Source organism: Fukomys damarensis, unplaced genomic scaffold (genome assembly GCF_012274545.1).
Source record: "Fukomys damarensis isolate Sample0158 unplaced genomic scaffold, DMR_v1.0_HiC HiC_scaffold_5, whole genome shotgun sequence".
In the NCBI taxonomy this organism is placed as follows: domain Eukaryota; kingdom Metazoa; phylum Chordata; class Mammalia; order Rodentia; family Bathyergidae; genus Fukomys; species Fukomys damarensis.
In genome coordinates this window covers 67,709,828-67,732,636 of record NW_022900917.1, presented here as the reverse complement: position 1 = coordinate 67,732,636, position 22,809 = coordinate 67,709,828, and the positions used below count along the sequence as shown (strand labels likewise).

General features: G+C 49.5%; 1 protein-coding gene and 1 long non-coding RNA gene across 4 annotated transcripts in view; one reads left to right on the top strand and one right to left on the bottom strand.

The window, feature by feature from the left end:
* The window catches only part of Anxa13 (annexin A13), a 43,781-nt gene that overhangs the window by 9,910 nt on the left and 11,062 nt on the right, over positions 1-22,809 (top strand). Inside the window, exons 2-6 of the mRNA XM_010611241.2 lie at positions 7,530-7,605; positions 16,372-16,466; positions 19,616-19,786; positions 20,945-20,978; positions 21,084-21,163. Of these exons, the coding sequence (XP_010609543.1) occupies positions 7,530-7,605; positions 16,372-16,466; positions 19,616-19,786; positions 20,945-20,978; positions 21,084-21,163 (456 nt within the window). The remainder of the gene's footprint in view (positions 1-7,529; positions 7,606-16,371; positions 16,467-19,615; positions 19,787-20,944; positions 20,979-21,083; positions 21,164-22,809) is intronic.
* LOC104853324 lies at positions 1,235-4,608 on the bottom strand. Of its 3 annotated transcripts, XR_777762.2 has the most exons (4): positions 4,556-4,608; positions 3,212-3,315; positions 2,815-3,000; positions 1,235-2,374 (listed from the first exon to the last, which is right to left on the bottom strand). It is a non-coding gene; the product is annotated as an uncharacterized LOC104853324 (long non-coding RNA). The 3 variants fall into 3 exon arrangements; XR_777761.2 differs by lacking the exon at positions 1,235-2,374 and having other exon boundaries at positions 2,439-3,000; positions 3,190-3,315; XR_777760.2 differs by lacking the exon at positions 1,235-2,374 and having other exon boundaries at positions 2,439-3,000.

Genomic DNA, 22,809 nt, shown 5'->3' with positions numbered 1-22,809 from the left:
GGTACTGCAGATTGAACTCGGGTCCTTGCACTTGCAAGGCAGGCCACTGAACCACTGAGCTAAATCCCCAGCCCTAAATTTGATGCTTACAGCTGAAATTTCCAATCCTACTACCTGTTCTCTGTTTTCTTTAAAAAAAGAAAAAGATCTAGGGGATAGTACAGGAGTTGATAAAGTAAATATTTATAGCTTGTAGGCCATATAGTCACTGTTAGGAGTACTTAACTCAACATGATTATTATCTTATGAAAGCAGCCATGAGTCAAATGTAAATGAATGGGCAGCTATTTCCAATAAAACTTTATTTACAAAGACAAATGATGGGACAGACACAGTTCACAGTCTATTGTTTGCCAGTGCTTCTTTAGAAGGGTATGAGATAGTGTTAGCAGCAGGCAAACTTCATCAGAACAGAAGGAAAATTTTAAAAGCAATTTCTTTCCCAGTCCAGTGAGCTTTAAATGTCCCATGTCATGGCCAAGAGAATAGTGTATTGGGAACTGGCCATCCTGCTGGCCTCCTGCCTTTCCAGCCTTCCAAAGACTCCTGCTGTAATTTAATCTCCTGCCATGGTAGTGCTTTAGCTATGACCCCACCATTACACTAAAGGTCAGTGTGTTTCAGGACAGGGAGACAGGAGTAGGAGGAGGAAAAACATCCTGACAGCCAACTCCTTGTCACTCTGGGTCAGCCTAGAGAACACACAACTCCGGCTGAGCAGAATCTTCTAATCCCACAGCTGTGGGAGAGGTTTTTGGTGAACCCAGCCAGTGGACAAATCTCACCTGATGCTGCTGAAACAAACAAACAAACAAAAAACCGCATTCTAAGAGTTGGACCAAAATTCTATCATTAAAATTTTTAGAGTAATGATGTCGCTAGGGATCCAGAGAACTAGTAATGGGTGATTACCAGGTGTAAACTGTGTGGTCTGAATCCCCATTCCATCGCTTACTGGCTCTGCATTCTTGGGCAGGTGATTAACCTCTCTGTGTTTTAATTTTCTTGTCTGTGCAGTAATAGGCAATAAAACCTGTCCATGGGGTGGCTGTGATGATTTAATGAGCTATTTTATGTAAATTATGTAAATTGAGACCTAGTATTTTTCCATCGTTCTCAGTTTTAAATTTTTCTCCTATGAGTTTCTCTTAGACTTTTAGCCCTTGCTATTACTTTTACATAAGTACAAAGCAGTTGCTGATTTAAAATAAAGTTTTATAGTCAGTCATTTTGAGTTTACTATGGTAAAATTCCAATTTTAAAATCACCACTCAAAGTACTGTGGAAGGGACTTATTTAACACTCTGTAGGAATCAGGTCAGGATAGAAGGAAGCAATAAATAATATCCAGCACCTGCCAAGAGCTCTGGCTGCAGCCCTTCTAACAACCCCTAGGAGGTACATGTTATCACTGACATTTATCAGATGAGAAAACAGAAATGATAAGAGGGGAAATAGCTTCATGCCTGGTTCAAGGCCAGATATGGGTGGACAGACCAGAGGCAACCTATGTAATCTCAGAAAAAGCCCTCTGAGCAAGGCAAATTTAGCCAGAATGTTCATCTTGTCTCCAAGCGCCATGAACCAGCAGTGGCAGTGGTAACTGGTGACGCTGGAAGGAACGGCACATGTGCAGGCCTTCCCTGTCACAGCCTTCCCCGCTGCCACTCATCCTGCCTGAGACTCAGCCCTGCCTGCCTCTGGTCCTGGCCAGTTTCTGGCCTGTGCAGCCCCCTCCTCCTTCCGCACCAACTCAGAGAGCGGCTTCTGCAGGTCCACTGCCCTCTCCTCGAGGCGCTTCCTCGGAGCTTTCTTGGCTGGGAGCCAGGATGCCAGGCAACCACTTCTAAATATTTACTGAGCAGAGCATGACAAGCCAGGGCTTCTGAGGAACTGAGCAGGAAATAGCCGCCAATGCAAGGGCCACTCCTCCCATCATATTCTAATGACACCTCAGGGCTTACCACTGACCCTTCCGTCCTTATGTCACCAGGCATCCTACTCCTACGTGCTACCGGCTGAGTGCTCCCTGTAACCCGGCACCACTGCTGCATCCCAAACACACCTGCACCTAATGCAGTCACGCCACACCGTCAGCAGGTGCATCTCCTCTTCAGAGATGAGACAAGGGAAGCCCAGACAGCTGGCCCGGCTTGCCCAGGGGCCTGAGGGGCAAGGCAGCCCCTGAGCACAGTAGAGAGGAACTGTAGCGAGCCATGAGGACTGTCACCTTCAGCAAGGTCCCGTTTACCAAGTAGCAGCCTCTGAGAAGTCACAGTGAGCACAGCATGCAGACTCCCAGGCATGTTTCATGGTTGCTGTGCCCTCTTAACTTAGTACAGCTTGGCACACAATGGCTCTTCAATTCTGTTTACTAAACGAAGGGAGATAAGGAAGAAAGGAGGAAGAAGGAGAAAGAAGTGGAAAGAGGAAAGGAGAGGTAGAAATTCAGAGAGTTTAATTAATCTAAGATACATTTTAATTAATTCACAGGTCTCTGTGACATTATCTTGGTGCATCCAAACAGAACACCAAGACTGAGCAGTCTGAGTGCACCTCGGGCTGTGTCCTGGATCATCTTGGCTACTGTGCAATGCGCCACAGTACCCAGCTTGCAAACCATGTCCCTCGGCAATCTCCTGCCCGAAGCCCACCTCCGCAGCTTGCTATAATCTGGGAGAGTTCTCTAGCGCGTCCCTTTTCTCAGTGTTAAGATTTGCTCGGGCTGGGGATTAGAGGGTGTGGAAGTCTTCGAGTGGCCCTCAGATTGCAGTGCAGGGACTTAATACGAGTGCACTTTGCCCAAGCACTCACTGTGCTGTAGCAGGGACAGCTGTGTGGTAGGGCACCCATGTCCCCTTCTGATGGCTGTGGCAAGGCCTCCTCTGGATCTTGCAGGGGCAGCATTCTTTATGCTCTGTGGACGCTGCTTCCCAGAATCCCAGCATCTCAGTTACCTTGATGTGCCTTCTCCTTGGAGAACAATGGATGCTTCGCATCCTGTGAAGGAACACAGCGACAGCCAATAAAGGGAGACTTACCAGCAGGGAGGAGGCCCAGAGAGGAAAGTCCCCAGTTTACCCAAGCACCAGGCAGTGCCTGTCACAGAGTCGGTTCTCTTGGCTTCTGTCTTGACCCTGCAGGCTTGGGGAGGGGCCGGGGCCTCACCCACAAGGTGTGAATTCTCACGTGTGTCAGTGAGGCGACTCACAAGCTGGGGTGCCTGGGCTTCAACTTGGGCCATCAGACTGCTCCAGAACTGTTCACCACTTTAGCACCTTGTGTGAAATATGTACTTGGAACTTGGTTTCCAAGCTGTGGGAAGGAAAAATGGATCCTTAGAGTGCTGTGTACAGGATGAAAAAAACAAGGTCCTGAAATACTCTGAAAGGTTCATTGCTGCTCTGTTCTGCTGTCTACAGATGTTGGTTGTTTACATGTATTATGCGCATGCTGTTCATGGCTTCATTGCTTTGCATGAATGACTTCATTTAAATTCTCACTAGAGCCCTACAAGTTAAGCATTGTTATTTATCCCCATTTTCCAAAGGGGAAAACAGAACAGAGAGACTCCACAGCTTGCCCAGGGACACACAGCTAATAAGTAGTCAGGCTGGAGTTCAAATTCAGCCTGGACAGAGACCTGGTTCTTAGGCTGGACTAGTGTATCTTCAGCATCTGCCTATTATAAATTAGGACATTCTTTGGGGCACTGCCAAACATATATAGATATAAAGATGTTTGTATCTCTATTAGCTACATATACATATCTTATAAGTTGTTTTGTATGTGTAACAAATTTGGAACATGACTAGATATAGTTCCCTAATTTATAGAATTGAAAATTTTTGTAAAGTATATATCTACATATACATGTGCTTATAAAACATGTGTATACATCTTCATATATGTGTAGAGAGAAATCTCCCATGCTTGTTGAATCAAAATATGCATAATTGTAATCTACCTAATACCACTTTGTGAAATTTTGCAAATATCGTCACAATACAAAAAGTCATGAGGTGGCCAGAGAAACAGGAAGCGCCACGTAGCTGCCCACAGTCCTGGCGCCGGATGTTACTGCTTGTGGCCTCAGCCCTTGTGGAGCTAGCACTGCCCCCGTTTTACAGGTGAGGCCATCGTGATTCATGGGGTAGTGGCCAAGTCCACTTGGCTGCAAAGGGGCAGCACTACATTCAAACCACATTTTTCATTGAGCCGCATCTAATTCCTCTGTTTCCCAAGTGTCTGAGCAAGTGAGGGTAAAACAAACAAAAGACCGGTGGCTCTGAAAGTCTTAACACTGCAGGCAAGCAGAAGAGAATGTCTGCATGTCTACCCAAGTGCAAGCGCGAGCCTGCCCTTGTCTTCCTTTGCGAGTGCTGCTCACTGGCTGCCAGTTTCCAGAACCCCTCAACCTCCTAACTGGGGACAGGCTGAGGCCAGTCAGCTGCCACCTGCTGACAATGAACAATGGGTGTGGAATGCTGGCTCTGGCAGGATCCAAAGAAGGCAGCCTGGCCACTCAGCCACTGGGGACAGGGATGTCCCTTACCCTGGGGCTGGGAGTCGTTGATGAATGCAGCCATTTCAGATGCAGCCACAGGCATTTTCCTTCTCCCACTATCTCTCTTTTAGAGCATCACATCACAGCTCACCTCCTCTGTGACATCAAATATCCTGCTGTCACAGGAACAAGACTGCACTTCTCCTCTGCTGGGGCTGGTGGTGGCTCCTACAGGAGCCAGGGCACAGACTCAGCCTGCTCTGCCGCTGCTGCTGCACTTCCGGTGACGCAGACCTGCCCCACATTATTTGCCAAGCAAAAAGGGAGTTTCATGTCATCCCCATTCCTGACATGTCATTCAGCACGCCCCCAGCCGCTGCTTCCCCGGTACCAGTGTTAGTCTGAACCAAACGACACTCAGTGTGTCTTTTCCCCTACCCCTCAGTTCCTGGAACAGTGTGGCATTTGTATAATGAAACAACCTTCCTAAAACAGGAAGAGGATGACAAGCAGGAATGTCCTTTTGGCCTGCCAGAGCCCGGAGGTCCTGGTTCCAGCCTGTCTCTGACTCGGGCATTGGCTGGCCAGGTGATCTCACACAAGTCCTCACGTGGCCCCCGTGAGCCTTCGCAGTTTCTTTGTGCCAACCAGGAAAGGGTGCCCTGTGTGGGGAAGCAGCTTTGCCAGCACTGGGCTTGGCAGGACTGCCCTGCCCTTGGGCCTGCAGCAGGACAGAACCTGCACAGCCTTTTGCTGGCATCATGTCTCTGTTTCCATTGCTCAGTTTCAAGTGGGACAGACAAGAAGGGTCTCTCCAAGCTCTCTGAAACATGCAGCCGGCACGATCTTTGTCAGTTGGACTGTGAATAGGAGATTCTGCTGCCTGGTCCAATTCTGCATCCCTTCCCAAGCCCTCCATAACCCTTCTGATGAAAGGCAAAGGCACCTCTGATGTTGCTAGTTTTACCTTCAGAGAACCACCTGCTCCTGAAGGCAACCAAAAAGCAGAGCGGCTTGCTAAATGCAACCTGTGAGGTCTCAGGACCACCCTCAGAGGCCTCGTACTCAGTGCAGTGCTTCAGTGTAGCTGTGTTGGGATTCTCAATGGTCTTTGAGCAAGGAGCCCTGCAGATTGTGTAGTTGCTTCTACCCACAAACCTTTGAAAGCACCAATGGCTTTCCCATACCCCACAAAAGAACTGCAGAGGTAAAGGGCATGTCACCCCTCTGCCTGCACATGACAGCCCTGGACACAGTGGGAGTGTGAGGTAGGATGGAACAGAGGTAGAGCATGTGCTTTAGTTGGTGAGTTGGGCTGGAAGCAATCCTGGGAAACACTGCAAGACCTCCAACAAAAACCCCTCACCTGTCTGAACTCAGGGTTCCTTACTTGTGAGGTAGGCTCCCACTCATGATGCTTATTCTTCCTGAGACACGTGAAGAAAGGTCTTGCATGACATGTGGCAGGTGTCCAAAAAATGCCCCCTCCCCTGCTTGGTTCAGGAATAGATATTTCAAGATGGACCAGGCCTGCACATTGGAAAAAGCACTGAGGTGATGGCTGCCTTGAAGGCCATTTAGGTTCTAGGAGCTTAGGATTTCCCATTAACCAAGACCTCCTCCAGACCCCAGGTATTAATGAGGACACTTCAGGTTGCAGAGGCAGAAATCCAACTCATATTCACTTAGCCAAAGGGAAATTTATTAACCAATGATACTGGGAATTGAAAGGACACTGGTACTGCTCTATCCGAGGGTGTTGATCTCTCTCTCTCTCTCTCTCTCTCTCTTCGTTCCCTAATGTGGTAGACAAGATGGCCGCCAGTGGACCCACAGTCTCTCAGCTCAGCAAACCCAGAAGGGAGCAACGTGTATCTCTCTCAGTGTATTAACCAAGGAAAAGACTAATTGATTCTACTTAGACTGCATCCCCACTCCAGAGTGACAGGGGATGTGCCCACATTGGTGCCCAAGGCGGGACCATGGGGCTTAGGCCCCAGGACTGACAGTGTCCATGAGACCACATGAACAAGGAGGGGGGGTCCCTACAGGATGCCAGGCAGACACGTGCTATGTCTGAGGTCAGCTTACAGGTCATTCTCGCTAAGCAACAAAGGAAGCGAAGGAGGGAGAGTGGAGCCTGGGTGGCTTGGATGCTAGCACTTAAACCAGCCTTCCTAAAGGATGGGAAATATGGGGACACATGTCTTTTATGGAGATGAGGAAAGAGGAAGAACTGAGAAAGCTTAGGGTATGGTCAAGGCGCCCCTCCCCGCCCACCAGCTGCATAACTGCAATTCAACTTGCTTGTCTTTGGCTTACATAAGCAAACTGGTTTTCCATTTTAATGCTAATAAATGTTTCCTTTAAAAGTAACTGTGTTATCAAAGTAGGTCCATTGAAAGAAAAATAATAAAGAATGACATGAATACAGGTAACTACACACCCTCACATCAGTGCATGTGTTATGTCAAAGGCTGGAGTGAGGGGCACAGCTCAGCATAAGCACAGGACTTTCCCACTAAAAGCCAAAGCAATTCTCTTGCTAGTTCATATGGTATCTTTGAAAAACTAAATGCATGTTCCTCATCGTGTGGGTGGCAAAGGTCCAGATGAATATGTAGTGGGATCATAGAATCCTCAGTTTCTGGCTGGCAAAACCTATTCCCTAGATACACTGTGTCTCACTTCAGAGCAGAGAACCAGTTCTCCAGGACACTGGCCCACTGTTTCAGAGACACACAAAAATGGGATTGACAGGAAAATCACTATCACAGCATTGGCCAGGCCTATTGTCCTGGAGAACAGAAGGGACTATTCTTTATGGTCTCCCAAGGCCAGCCGGCCCCAAAGAGTACCAGCCGTCTCCCTGGACGAGAGCTTCCACAGCCCCCAAGCGTGAAGCAGCAGCTGGTCCCTCAGTTGGATGACTGCTAGGTCTCCCAGTTAGCTGCCCACTTCAGCAAGAGATAATGGAATAATGATTGTATTATCCCCTCATGTTTCGAATTCTTTTCTCCAGGCCAAAGAGAGAAGTCATGAGGGTTTTCATGCGGATCGAGATGCCAAAAAGCTGTACAAAGCCTGCAAAGGAATGGGTATGAAATACGTTTCATTTGCTAATTTATTTTCGAAGTCCATTAAACTTGATCTCAATACCAACCTTCCCACAGGGACAGCTAACTCTAGTTGATCACTTCTAGCGATCTTTCTATTCAAGTTTCCAAACCCTTAATCAGATCATATTACTCTTCAGTGTTCTATGTAGCAGTTAGAAGTTGGATATTGTGGCTTTCGCTCGGACCTTGAGCTGAAGGAAACATCTCGGGAAGTGATCTGAGCAATCCTAATGTCCTCTAAACCCCTTGATCCCTTTCGTGGGAGGTAGTGAGGACTGATGAGAGCTGGATTAGGGTTGCGGGAAATGCATCTAGAAGTCAAACAGGAGTCAAGGCCAGGAAGCTGGGCGGAAACTGGAGAAACTGTTTACACAGCACGTGACTATGAGCAGGGCATAAGCGAGAGGCTGGCAGTGGAGTGAATTGGGTGGGGGTGCAAGGCAGAGAGCACCCAGGCCTAAGGCCACGAAGAGGTGCTCTGGGACCCATGGAGGCCACTGAGGACATGAGGCTCCAGTCCCAGAGTCTAGAAGGTAGTAGAATCCTAAGCTCAGACCAACGATGGCAGAGCTGAGGCTGATGGAGCAGGACACACACAGAGGTGTGGTTGGGGCAGAAACCACTCGTGCCTGGTGACTTTCTGCGGCTCAAAGAGTAGGAGGCGAGGCCACATCTAAAGCGGTGGGTTTGCAATGGAGCGTGGGGCTTGAGTGCTGCTTGAGAACAGCCGGTGATCAAAGAACTGAGGCTAGAGAAGAGTGCTGCCTCCGGAGGGCCCTGCTGACGGGGAGGCGATGGGCTCTCCTGGCTCCAGCACCGAGACTCCAGTCTCCTCCTCAGCTGAAGGCAGGACAGGACCTTGGACTGCTGGTGAGAAGTCCCAGGAAAATAGCAAGTTGATGGGGGGAGAGAGCGCTAAAAGCACAGGTGGATTACATTTCCTGGATCGTCTCTTTTTCATTTATTGGGAAACATTTAAGTTTTCAGGCACTTTATATACAAAAGCTCACTGAGTTGTCCTTACAAAAATCCACTTTTCAAATAAGCAAACCAAGGGCCTGACAAGCAAAACACCCAAAGTCATAAAGCCAGTTAGTGGTAAACCCTGGGGTGGGTCCTCTCCAGTCACTCATTCCAGATGCCTTCTGCTGGGAAACACCACAGGTGGCCACCTCAGCCACGTGACTGCAGTTCCTAAGGGACGAGGGGGGCCTGAGAAGACATTGCTCAGGGCCACTGACCGCCAGGAGGAGCCGCCGGAGTCCATAGGGCGTTTTATTCCATTACTCCATTCCTTGTGGCAGTGTAATTCACATTCCCTGCAACCCACCCCTCTGTAACATTATAGCTCACTGGGTTTTAGTATGTTCATAGGGTTGTGCAACCATTACCACCAATTCCAGAGCATTTTCATCATCCCCAAAGAAACCCCAAACCATTCATAGCACCCACCTTCAGCCCCAGGCAACCACTGACCTAACTTACCTATTGCTAAGGATTTTCCTGTACTGGACATTTCCCATGGACAGAACTGTACAATATGTGGCCCTTGTCATCTGGCCTCTTTTACATGGCATAATGTTTCACTTAGAAGGAAATGAGTAGAGCCGTCCCTTCCTAGGAATAGGTGTTATGGTAGAGGAAATACCATCCTAAATTTTGTATGTGCCTCCCTCCAAAGGGAAAAAGGGGGATGCGTGGTCAAAGATCTAAGTGGGCAGATTGTGCTCCATTATGAGGCGTAGTCTTCCTTGCCCAGGAAATGTTGGGCAGCAGTCCTGAGGGAGCTGGGGTAGGGAAGGTCTGGTGGGAAAGTGGCAGCAGGATTTCTACACCCCACCAGCTGAGCTAACAGAAGCTGAAGCCTCTCAGCCATTTGCTTCCTTCCCGATCACCATGGCAGACACTGCTCACGGATTCCAGAGCTCCATCTTGCTGATAAATGGGGGCAGGAGAAAGGGACGGACGATGAGGGAGAGGAAGCAGAGAGATGAAAGGAAGGGAGTCGGTGAGAGGGAGGGAAGGAGGAAGAAGAGACGGCCCCTGTCAGCGAAGATGACACATGGCTGCTGGGTGTCAGAGGGAAGGAGGGAAGGACGCACTCCTGCCCCTCGTGTCCACTCAGAGGACAGCTGCCGGAGCCGGGTTTCTTTGTATGGAGGCAGAAGGACATTCACGGCCTGTGTTTTGCTGTGTGGCAGGGATTTCAGAGGTTTCCAGGCAGGCAGGGCTGCCCTGCTGCTCTTGAGTGAGGTCCTGGGCCCTGACCTGGGGCTGGAGACAGGCGTCTCAGTGGGCGTGAGAATGGTGCAGCTGCACTAAAGGGCAAATTAACCTAATTTTTATTAAAATATCACTCCACCAAGTAATCCAAAGTCTTAATGAAGCATTTGCCATCCTTCTTCCGATGGAGTCTCCTAAAGTCCGACATGTCCCCTGCACCACAGAACATCTCAGCTTGGACCAGCCACGCGTCAGTGCTTGGGGGCCACATGTGTCTCTGACATGGTCAAGGGCTTCAGCGTCACAGAGCTGGTATGAGCTCCAGCCCCTCACTGGGTTCTGTTAATGAACGTATCACCTCAGGCCATGGAAGACTTATTCTCCAAATGACACACGGCTCACAGATCTCTTTCACTTCTCTGCCCTGCTGGGGTGTGTGTGTGTGTGTGTGGTGTCTAGTCACAGGGAACCCAGAACAGACTCACCCTCTCCCTGCCCTCCGTCAGTCCCTTCTCTCAGGTGTGGCCCACGGCTCCCAGCATCAGGCTCTGCTGCTGAAGCAAAGGCCCGGCCCTGAGCCCCTGGTGCATGGCCAGCAGGCTCATAGAGGCGAGAGCTGAGGGAAATGGCTCAGCACCCAGCCTCTTAGGCTTTCAAGGGCACATGAGTCATCTGGTGGCAGTGGCAGAGCCCAGGCAGGCCAGGGCCGGCATTTAGAGCTCAAGACAAAAGCTTAGCCTCTGCCATGAGCTCGGCCTGCCGGGCTGAACCACAGCTCAGTGTCTGCCCAGAAAACTGCTGGGAAAGGGAAGCCAGAGACACTTCCTGGGCTGGCCTCACTGTGAGTTCACTCCCCCATCCATGCTCAGGCAGGGTCAAAGCTCCTCTTCCAGAGGGTTTTGCAAGTCTTTCTCAGAACCACCAGGGACTGGCCCCAGGGCTTCAAACCAGTGTAAATGTTTACAGGAAGCTTTTCAGCAGTGCGGATTGCTTACGTGACACACACTGTGAAACTAGAAGGAGGTCACTTGTAGCAAATGGCCTTTTGGCTGGGCAGCAGGAACAGCTTCGGACCAACTTGGGCTGTGGACTCAGGGCTTGAGGGAGTCAAGGAGTTGTTGTCATGCCTCACCCACCACGGGCTGCTGCTGACCGCTCCAGATTTCTGTGCTCCCCAGCCTCTCTTGTAAAAGCATTTCAGGAAGGAAAGCCTAGAGAACATTCCTTCTTTTTATCATGAACTTTGCATTCTTGATTATTCAGATATCCATTTCTTCGTTCGTTCATTCATGTATTCACTCCTATGCATTCACTCACTCTGATAGTCACCTGACAAACATTGAGGCCTTCTGTGTGGACACAGCAGGGAGCAAAGCACCTGCCCTTGTGGAACCTGCAGGGCATCATGGCAGAGGCACAGGACAGGTCATGTGTGGGACACAGGGAGGAATGACTGGTCTGTCGCAGGCTTCAGCTGGTGAGTTGAGTACTGGAGGAGGAGCTGTGAAGGGGAGAGTCAGAGATGAAGATGTTTCAGGGAGAAGGACCAACCCATGCACAGTCCCAGAGCTGAAGAAGGGGCTTGTCCAGGAGCCTCGAGTCCTTTCCTGCGTGAGGCAGCCAGCCCGAGAGAGGACGAGCAGGTGAGCAGGACTCAGGACCTGCTCAAGAGTTGCGTGAAGGGACCAGAGTTGAGAGGCTGGAAGCAGGGGAGTGGCCAGGTGTTCTGATCCTCAGCAAGGCCTCTGAGGGCTGCGCACTCACTGCAAACGGGGAGGCTCTGCAGGGACCCGTGTGGGCACTGTCAAGATTCCCTGAGTGATGCGGGAACCCAGTGGTCTGAGTGAGATGAGGAGACAGGCCAGAGAGGCTCAGCAGTGACTGGCTAAGTGCAGGGTGAAGGCAGGAGGGACCAGGCCTGAGCCCCAGATTCCTGCTGGCCCACCCACGTGACTGTTTAACATGATTGCCTCTCTGAAGGCCCTATTACCAGACAGGTCACATTTTGCAGTACTGGGTGTTAGCACTTCCACACATCATTCTGGGAGGACATAACTCAACCTGCAGCAGCCTGGGTGTAGGAGCTGGGGAGGGCAGGGGCTCTGTCAGTGAGCCCTTCCTGTGGAAAGGCAGATAAGGAACTGGTATTGAAACAGCTTTCCTGGTGGTCTTAGCCACATCTGTTACTAGCTGGGACAACAGAGCCCTAAAGTGAGTCCTGCATCTTTCACCCCGTGTGGGGCAGAGCTGGGATTTGTTTGATTCCACAGGCATGCGTCTCCTCTGCGCATTTGTTCCTCACAGGAGCCTCTAGGGAAGTGTAGACTGCCAAGTGCTATTCTCTGTTCAAGTTACTGTGCTGTCTGTGTGGTACTAACTTCAAAAAGTGCTTCCAAGGGAGAGCGCCTGAGCTTAAATGATTCCAACAGCAGGTGGTAGGGCCTGTCCCAAGGGCAGTGGAGAAGGCATTTGGAGACTGGGAGCTGCTCTTCCTAGAAACCTCCAGTCCTGCCAGGGAACTGACCAGCTGCCCTCGCCCAGCTCTGCCTGCATTGCAGCAGGTCGGGCTGGTGCCCTGTGCAGGGTGAGAGAGCCAGCCCCAGCCCCCCAATGTCCATCGGCCCCCACTAAAGCTGCTCCGGGATGAATGCGGAAACCTAGAAGATTACAGTTGCATTCTATGCACATTCGGCTTCAAATGAGCCTCCTATCTCTCCCTCCATCCAGACTGCAGGCCCTGTTCTCCTGAGTGGAAACCCTGGGGTGGCTGCCCGCCTCCCCTGGGTGGGATACCAGGGAAGCAAGCACAAGGCCAAGGAGTTCTCAGCTCTCTGCTGTGCGCAAATCCAGAACCTCAGTCACCTTCTTCCTGCCCTGAGCTGGAGGAATCCTGACCATCACCCACAGCCCCTCTCCCGCGGGCAGTCAGGCCCTTCCTTTCCTCCACCTGCTGCTGGCCACCGGCTGCTGGCCTCTCCGAAGTCTTCTTTAAACTTCATTTAAGTGATGGCAAACCACTGGGATTTCCCCTTAGCCACTGTGACACCAGCCTTGCCTCACAGCCCACAGCAGGACCAGAGAATAGGCTATGGCCTCTTCCTCCCAGAAGCTCCTACCCATACCAGGTACCAAGAGGGCTTCCAGGGATCAGGGGTCACAGGGGCTCAGCCTCACAGCACCTTTCTTTGAGTCAAGCAGTGCAAGACAATTCAACGGATATTTATTTGGAAACTACTTACTGAAGGTGCAAACAGGCACAATCTGTGTCACAAAAAGTTGACAGTGTGGAGTGGTCCTCAGCCACTCGCCCTTCTGTGGATATTGTCAGCCTGAGTACTGTTAAGTCAGAACTTGGATTTTAGTCAACACATTTTTGCTCCTTGTTTTCACAAACTAAGTATTAAAACAAACCCACAACTATTAAAAGATTTAAATGGTAGCCTAGTGACCTTCCGGGTCATTTTTGTACTCTAGTGGCAGGCCTGGAGGACACGGTTTGGGGGTGGAACAGATCCAGTTATGGCCAGAGCAATGGTCGTGACTGGCGCTGCCACAGGGCACACTATGATTTGGTGACCACTCTCTGTGGCCCAGGGACCAGGCTCAGAGTGCAACCCTCATGCCCTCCTGTAGTCACTGTGTGATCCGAGAGCCCTGAAAAACAGCAGGCCACAGGAAAACAAAGGCTCATAAGGGAAAGTTGACTCTTTGAGGTTTATAAAAGTTCTTGGTCTACTGCCAAAAATGGTTGGGATGAGGTAAGTTCAAGGATGTGACCAGAGGAGTAGAGTGAGGCCAGTTTTAGGGAGTCTTGAGGCCCCCTTCAGGGGTTTTGATTCAATTCTAGGAGTCGTGAGGAGTTGCCAAAAAGATTGAAACTGTGCTGTGAAATGAACACACACATTCTGGGAGGGAGGAGGGCAGAGATCAAAGACATCGGCGTCAGGGCATCTAAAGCATTTCTGGTTCGTGACCTGAACCTTTTAGGCGGTGGCTGCAGGAGTGAAGGAAAGGAACAGATGAAAGAGTCAAGTCCTGGATGAGACAGGTGGGACCTGGTGATACTGGACAGCAGGGGAGACAGAGGCAGATACCCACAGGCGATCGTGGGTTCTCCAGCTGATGTGATGCTGGACACCGAGATGAGGCAATGGCGGAGAGTGGAGTGAGAATTGTGACAAACGTGACAGTTGCACTCATGCTGGAAACTTAAGTGCCTTCCAGTTGGGAGGAAAGACAGCCACGGGCAGCTGGAAACAAGGTCTAAACTACAAGGAAAAAGTGAGACTGGAGGCCTGGCCCAGTGTTCCTCAGCGAAGGTGGCGGGGGTCGAGGAGGACTGGCAGAGACCCTGCAGTCAGGCGCCAGTCCCCACCGCCCAGGATACGACCCAGGCCTGAGGGAAGAACACACGGAGAGACAGAACCAGGAGACAGTGGGGCCAGGACGACCGAGGCTGGGGCAACCCACAAAGGCCTGGCCAGTCCCAGGAGCTGACCTTTATTAGCAATCAGTTGGGGTAAAGGCCATGTGTGCTTTCTATGGAAATGAATGTAAACAAGGCTCATGGAGGACAAGACAAAGCATCCTCAAATGAGGAACACGATAGACAAAATATATGGTTGTAACTGGAACATTGTCCTTCTAGTCTGAAGGTTTTAGTTGTGGGAAGGGAATCTGGGTGTGAGTTACTCTGAGATAGGCACATAGGCTTTAGCCAGACTTGCTTCTATAAACAGCCAGTTTTGGGATTCACTCTTCATAGCCTGTTTTGGGGATAATCAATATCATGGCCCTCTGCAGGAAACCACAACAGAAAGGAGGCCAGGGAGCTGAGAGTAGAGGGCAGGTGAAGAGGAAGTGACATACTGATGCAGAGAGCAGTGTGGCAGAGAAGGGACCGACAGGAGGGTAGGTGGGAAGGAAGGTGGGAAGGCGGCTCCGTGACCAAGGAGTGCAGGCTCATGCAGAAACAGGACAGCTCTGAGGTGTGGCCCTGTGTCCTCATCCAGAAGTCCGGATCAGGTGGCCTCCAGGCTCCCAGCACCTCTCACACTGCTGAGTGCTGTTCTCCGAGGCCCCTTGCCCCATCCCTGTGGCAGGAGACTCCTGAGGGGCCTGGGCAAAGACCATGAGCATGAGGCACTCTGGGCTTGGGCATCTGCATCTTCCACAGCCCTCCTTGGTTCTATGTGGTCCCCCATGGCCCTTGAATCACCGTCTCATGGGGGTGGGGGACCAGGCCTTGGCGAGGAGTGGAAAATAACCAGCCCAGTGTTGTGCAGCCAGTAAAGCCTGGAGCTATGACTGATGAAATCAAGTTCAGGGCTTGATCTTCCTCATGCCCACACTGGCCATTCTGGGCATCTTTCCCATCCTACTTCCATGGTTAAGGGTACCTCCTGCTCTTTCTCACTCATTGTAGTTTTGGGTCTTGGGCACCTTGCTGCTATGAAGCTAGGCGCCATGGCACTACTGCCATCCCACTACTCTGGGAGGCTGAGGCAGGACAGTAAGTTTGAGCCCATCCTGGGCAACTTAGCAACTTAGCAAGGCCCTCTCCCAAAATAAAAATTAAAAAATGGCTGGGGATGAAGGTCCTGGGTTCATTCCTCAGGACTGAAAAACCTGATTCAACAAGCATGGTATTTTGAGCCCTAGGAAAAAAGAAGAAACGTTGTAGAGAGGGTATCATTCAGAGGTGTAATAGGAGGCTAGGGGTCAGCTGCCATTTGGTCTGTTTGGACTCCTCTCTTGGGACTGTTACATTGTCGGTGGGATCAATGTTGGTGACTGAAACCCGCATCTTACTCTCATCCACCCAGCTGTAAGTACCTCAGGACAAGGGACAAACCATCCCCAACATGGCTGTCGATTTTAGAAATTTTCATTATCTCAAAAGAAATACTGTATCTTTAACTACCATTCCCCAACCTGCCTCTTTCCCTTAACAAGCCACTAGTCTACATTCTTTCTCAATGGATTTCTCTATTCTGGACTTTCATACAAATGGAATCATGTAATGTCTGATTTTATGTGATTGGCTTTTTAAACTTAGCATTGTATTTTCCAGGTTTATCCATATGCATCAATACTTCCTTCCTTTTTCTGGCCAAGTAATATTCCACAGTGCGGATATACCATATGGTGTTTACCCATGTGTCCACCAATTGTAGATTGTTTCCACTAACCATGACCCTTCACCTATAGTTTTGTGTGGACATAGTTTCATTTCTCTGGCAGTGAAACTAGAGAATTGGATCACCCACATGCCTCTCTCCACCTCAGTGCCTCGCACTGGCTTCACAAAAAAGAGAGGCTCCAATGGGTGTTTGTCTGAGGGAGTGACAAGAATACCCTTCCTGCGTTTTCAGCACAGACAGCAAAGTTGAAGGCCCATTCAGTACCTCTGAAATCTCTGACTGCTCTTAGCTGTGAGCTGGGGCTTCCTCAGACTTGACCTAAACAGACTTCCATCTTGTTTCTTGTTCCCTCTGACTGTGTTTTTCTCTCACACTTTAGGAACTGATGAAGCAGCCATCATTGAAATCCTATCGAGCAGGACATCGGACCAGAGACAACAAATAAAGCAGAAGTATAAGGCCAAGTATGGCAAGGTGATTGTGAGCGCCCGGTGTGGCCGGACATTGTCCCTGCTTCCTCCTCCCTCCCCAGGCTGCAGAGGGCATCTACAAGGCTTTAGTAAATCAGCCCAGGAGAAGACTGAAGTAACCATTTAAACTTTTAATTAACTTCAGAAAACCTGAAATTGCTTTGTTAACTTAATAGTCCATAAAGTCGGTACTCTAACTCATTAGTTTTCAAATTAATTTCATTTTTCTATTAAGTACTCAGTCATTTTTTTCCACTCAGTTTGGACTGGTTTCTACCTAACTTGTGGGTGGACCAATGTAGAAAATCAGTTTCTACAGGTGGGTTTTTATATAGAAATTTTTCATTTATTCAACATCTTCAAAGTGATATATTCTTTATAGGCTAATATTGCCAAAAAATGTAAAAGAAAAAAATGCTATTCCCTTAAGCATCAAGGATTTCTTCTTTACATTTTCTTCCTTTTTTTATTCTTTTTGTTGTTGATGATGCTGTTATATATAGAAATCTTTAAGTATATATTAGGCTTTCTTGTTTTCTTATTAATATATAATGAACACAACTTAACCTTTTCTTAATGTCACTAGAATTATCATTATGCGAAATAAATGTCAATCATTGTGCTGTATGCTCATCCATATTTATAAAACCTTTACAGTTTCAGACACATAACTAGATATATGTAGAGACAGAAAGATGGGTTTCCTACTTGACATTTGTCATAGTTACTTTCTTGTTGCTGGGACACAACACCCAATACCCACAAGTTGAAGGAGGAAAGGTTTATTTTAGCTCAGTTTGTAGAGATTCCAGTTCACAGTCAGCTGGTTCCCAAGCAGGGTAACATAGCAGCAGAGAAACAGTCCATGGCAGGGCAGGCAGGAAGCAAAAAACTTCCTTTACATTGCCCTGTAAGCCCCCTTTACAGTCCACCCAGGCTATAAGCCTTTTGGTTGGCTGCACCTACACCCGGGGTGAGGCTTCCACTATCCACACCCAGAACTATGCTAAACCAATCAGTGGGCTAATCTATTTATTATATACCCATGATCCAACCATTCCCAAAATCCCCACCTGAGAGCCCATGAACCTTTGAGAGGACACCTAGTTATAAGCGGTAACAACATTGGCCAGAGAAAAGTCTCTTCAGGCTTTGTTCTCTCTTATAATATGAAGAGGGTCATTTACCTCCTACTCAAGTGGCTGGGAGAATATGTCAGCATGTACCAATCAATGGGTGTTCTGATAGGTGTGATTACTTCCATTTTATGTATAAGAAAAGTAAAGCTCATATGTTTAAATTATTTATGTAAAATCACAGCATAGGCAAGATGGAAAGGGGAAAAGCAAGGGGGAGGGAAGGGGAGTTAGGCATGGTAGAGCACCTCTAATCCCAACACTCTAGGAGGCTGAAGCAGGAGGATCCCAAGTTGAGCCCAATCTAGACAACTTAATGACTTGGCAAGCCCCTGTCTCAAAATAAAAATTTCTTTAAAAAAAGAGGGCTAGGGATGTAGCACAATGTGAAAGCCTTAAATTCAATCCCCAGCACCAACGAAAAGGAAAAGGAGAGACAGAGACAGAGAAAGAGACAGAGACAGAGACAGACAGAACTAGGAAGCCTTCTGACTTCAAGGCCATTCCTACAGGACCCAGTGGTATGAGCAGAACTATTTATTTACACTTATACTAAATGGCCCAGTTGGCTACACTTTATAGTTTTTATGCTTCTCTCCTCACAATCAGGTGGTCAATGTCATCTTTTATAAAAATCAGTGAATCTCTGGCTCAAGGGCATTTAATTAAATTGGGTGATCTTGAACTTTCATCATTGTCCATGCCTAACTCTAGGAGTCCCCAAGCTGCATATCTGCCAACGTGGAAGGTTAAATCCAACTTTAGTCTGAAATAAGAGTAAAGGAAGGCCCAGGGTGGTTCTGCTAAAAATAAAGGGAGCATGCTGCAGCACAGGAGGCTGGGATGCCTTCTCTGGCCAAACATTTGCTCTCTCTCCTGTTCTCATCTGTGTTTCAAGAGCTGAGAACACCAAAGAATGCGCATAACAACCGTGGAGGGTATCAGAAGTGACCAAATCCAAGTTCCCAGGTCAGTGGAGCCTGAGCCCCACAGAAAACGATCTAACCACTCAGGGGCCTCAGGCAGAGCAGCAGCCATGGGCCGAGGCCTGAACTTACAGACCCCTTAGGATGCAGATCCCAGAGCCTGGAACAAAATCAGCTGTAGCCTCAGAGCTCAGAGGTGCACTGGGGAAACAGTTGATTTGCCTCCTTAGAAAATTCCTCTCATCGTGGGATAACAATGACAAAACTGTCATGTAATACATTTTCTGGGCACGTAAAATGCTGTGTGGCTATGGCTCTGTGTGGAGATTCTTCTTCCCCGGACGGGGCACTGACAGCTCTAGTGAGGCTGACTCCCCTCTGTCCTCAGAGGGACATGGGGAGGAGAAGCAGTTAGCTGCCTTAGGATGAGAGGGTGATCAAAGAAGAGATGAAGATGGAAGCTCTGAGGGCAGAAGGTCACGAAGTTACCTGCCGAGTTCTTTCTCACATGTATCCCTGGCAGGAGTTAGGAAGATAGCTGACATGACTGTGTCTGTGTGACCAAGAGAGTCCCTGATTGTTCCATTTGTCACACACACACACACACACACACACACATGCAGCTCTTAAGAGTGGCCCCCTTCTCAAAACCAACCAAATTATCAGACCCATTTAGCGTCAGATCTATATTTCAGTCTTTGCTAGCTGAACATTTGGGGACAGATCCTTCATCTTGAGATTCAGTGCATGGAAATAATGCCAGTAGCTCTCCTGCTAGCTTTTCAGGCTGTTTTTAGGATCCACTGAGAAAAGCTTTCTGAGCCCTAAAATGTTCTGCGCTGCTATTGTTACCTGATTCACCTTCAGGGTCTCCAGCCCCATGAAGGAAATCTGTGCTTCTTTGCCGGCCCCGGGGAGATGGCTGAGCAGTCACAGGGACCTCTGTCCTCAGAAGCAGGTCACGCTTGTCTGCACCGCTGCAAGTGTCCCAGGGCAGGCATCCTGCCACCCCAGCCCATGCGGCAGGGCAGAGAGACACCCGTGTCTCTCCTCCTGGGCCATTCTCAGTCAGGTCTCGCTGCTTCCCACAGGACCTGGAGGAGGTGCTCAAGAGTGAGCTGAGTGGAAACTTCGAGAAGGCAGCCTTGGCCCTCCTGGACCGCCCCAGCGAGTACACCGCCCGGCAGCTGCAGAAGGCCATGAAGGGCTTAGGCACAGACGAAGCCGTGCTCATCGAGGTCCTGTGCACGAGAACTAATAAGGTCAGTCCCATGCAAGTGAGAGTCCACACGCTGTCGTGGATGGCTGCAGCACTGAAGGGTAGCCATCCCCCTGTGAGCTGTACCAAAGGGAGGGATAGCTTCCCGTCTTCCTGCTTTCAGTCTCAGTGCTGCTGCCTCTGGGTGGCAGAATAGACCCTTCCAGAAGAGCTGTGTCACCTCGGTTTTGTCTTTTTCGAACAGGCACACACTTTTCTGTGGAGGTGACACGATTTCATTTTGCCTTTCTCAGCTTGACTTTCTAGGTCTCCTGGCATATGTGAGGCAATAATAGGCCATGTTTGTATCACTGCCCGGTCCATCCAGCATAGAGCACACAAAAGGCCTCTAACTAACCGGGAAGGTGGTGGCACCCAGGATCCCAGCAGACACCCCCAGGGTCTGCAAGCACCTAGCTGCGGAGCCTGCATCTCTCTCCACAGCAAGGGACCCCCAGGTCCCTTGGGCACAGCCCGCCATTCAGGAATGGTAGCAGCATTTGTCAAGGCCCCAGCAGAAGCCCCCTTGTCTTTGGTTCCAGAATTCAGGAGAGCCAAGGAATTTATCAAGAGCAAAGTGGGTGCACAAATCAAAAATGGGAGGGTTCCTCCTCCATATCCATCCTCGACAGTAAAACAGGGAGGCCCAGCAAGGAAAATGCCAGAGGATATTTGGATATATATTATTGTTAAATGTCCACACCCTACTAGACTAGCGAGCACCAAAATTTACTCCTACTCAGTAACTTAGTAACTCTGCTGCTCTCAGCTTGCGTGAAGTCACTTTGCAGAGTCCAGAGGGAAAGGCATCTGTCTGTCTGTCTGTCTGTCTGTCTGCACCTGACTTGCTGTGCCCAACACAGTGCCAGGGCTTGAGCTCTCAGCTGCAGTGACAGAGTGGTTCTGGCCTTGTCACAGCTGGCTCAACTTTCTGCTGTGCACATTTACCCCATTTCTGTAACTGTTCCTCCGCTGGACCCGAGGCTGACTCATGCCATCTCTTCAGCGAAAGCATGTGAATGCCCCCCCATGTCTGAAGAGCTGGCACAGAGGGTCCCTGCTGCAGCCCACACCCTGCCCTAGGGCGGCCTTCAGGATACCTCTGTGTGTCTGGCTGACTCTCCTTACCTTGGATATTGATTTGTGTTCATTGCCTTTCTAGGAAATCAAAGCCATCAAGGAGGCCTACCAGAGGTGTAAGTGATCTTTCCTCTGCCCTTGGATAAAGCATGTTCCTTTCAAAACACTTCCAGGAACTGACTTGTCTCACTCTCTCCTCTCCCTTTCTTCTTCCTCAAAAGTATTTGACAGGAACCTTGAATCGGATGTCAAAGGTGACACAAGTGGGAACCTAAGAAAGATTCTGGTGTCCCTGCTACAGGTAAGAAGAGCACACAGGTCTTGCCTACTTTATGATCCTAGAAAATAATCCTCAGCAGCATGGTATGTGATGAAAAAGGCAAAGTAGATCGACATTTCATTCTTTTATGAAGTATGCTAGGGAGGTGTGTCATTGCCATGACTGGGAAGTTCTTTGGTGGGGATTTCCCCTCTGCAAACAGCCCCGGCCACTTCCCACCAACAGTTTCTTCTGGTTTATGAATTTGCTCAGTGAGCAAAACCACTGTGCTTGGCCAGGGGCTTGTAACGTGGCCAGCACACAGCAGTGAGACTCAGCCCAGGAGCAAGCCCAGTCCACTGGACACCAAGGGGCCCTTCCCACAATGCAATTGCACACCTCCTTCTGGGGTTCACCCTGAATCTAGATCAGCAGGAATCCCGGGGAGGCAGGGCTTCTAGGGTTGGCCCCTCTAGGATGCGGCCCTGGGCCTTGGCATCTGTGCCCTCCTGACCCACAGCCTTGTGGGTTGTGTGTCTTTCCTCCATTTTATTTCTCCCACCGAGCATAGAGTGACAGCCAAGAACAGACGCAAGAGGGCTTCGCCTGCAGCAAGAAAGGGTTTCTTCCTGCTCCTGAAAAAGGCACCAAGAACTTCAGCTCAAGCAGCAGAGCTCCATGCTATCAGTGCCCTGGGTCAGGAGTACTGTGGGGACAGCAGAGTCCTTGCTGAGGGTCTCAGGCTGGCATTGGCCAGCATGGCCATTTGCCTGAGGCTCGGGACAGTTCCCTCCCTGGCAGCCTTGTTTTCTTGTTGACCAGAGACAGCACCAGTGCTAGAGATCACTGAGCTTGCTGTCGTGCAGCCCTGTGCTCCTGTGCTCATGCTCTGGGGCTATCTCATTTTGGAATGAGAGCAGGTAAAGCTATGGTTTCCTTGACAGGGTAGTCAGGTAGTTCAGGCTGGCCTCAAACTCACAGCAATCCTCCTGCCTCAGCCTCCCAAGTGCTGGGATCACAGGCATGCCCCCACACCCATAATATGATATAACACGTGTGATGCAAGTGGCCATCTGACCTCTCTGACTTCTTCATCTCTGACCTTTAAGATCTGTCACCTCACCAGGTCAGGCTCACCAAAGATAATCTCCTTTTGGATTCTTTTGATTGATTGGGGACCTGCATCACAACTGCTGTCCTGCCTTGGGCAGCATAAGCACGGTAGCAACATCACATCACATTCACTCAAGGAAAGCGGGTTATACCAAGTTGTATGTGTCACCAGAGTCGCCTTAGAATTCCACCTGCCACACAGGGCTTGGGGGAAACTTTGTGTCCTTGCATCCATGACCAGTTCCCCAAGTTCTGAGGAAATTGGATATTTTGGAAGGAAGATTATCTGTGGTCCAAAGGACCCACTCTAGGGGTATCTAAGGCTCCGAGGTCAGAGTGAATGACCCTGGTTTCTATTAGGGGAAAAAAAAAGACAGCACTCTGGGAGGCTGAGTCAGGAAGGTTGCAAGTTTGAGCCCAGTCCACGCAACTCAGCAACTTAGGGAAATCCTGTATCAAAATAAAAACAAAATTTAAAAGGTCTGGAAATGTATCTCATATTCCCACCAAGAGAGAGGAAGAAAGATGAGGAGAGAGAGAGAGAGAGAGAGAGAGAGAGAGAGAGAGAGAGAGAG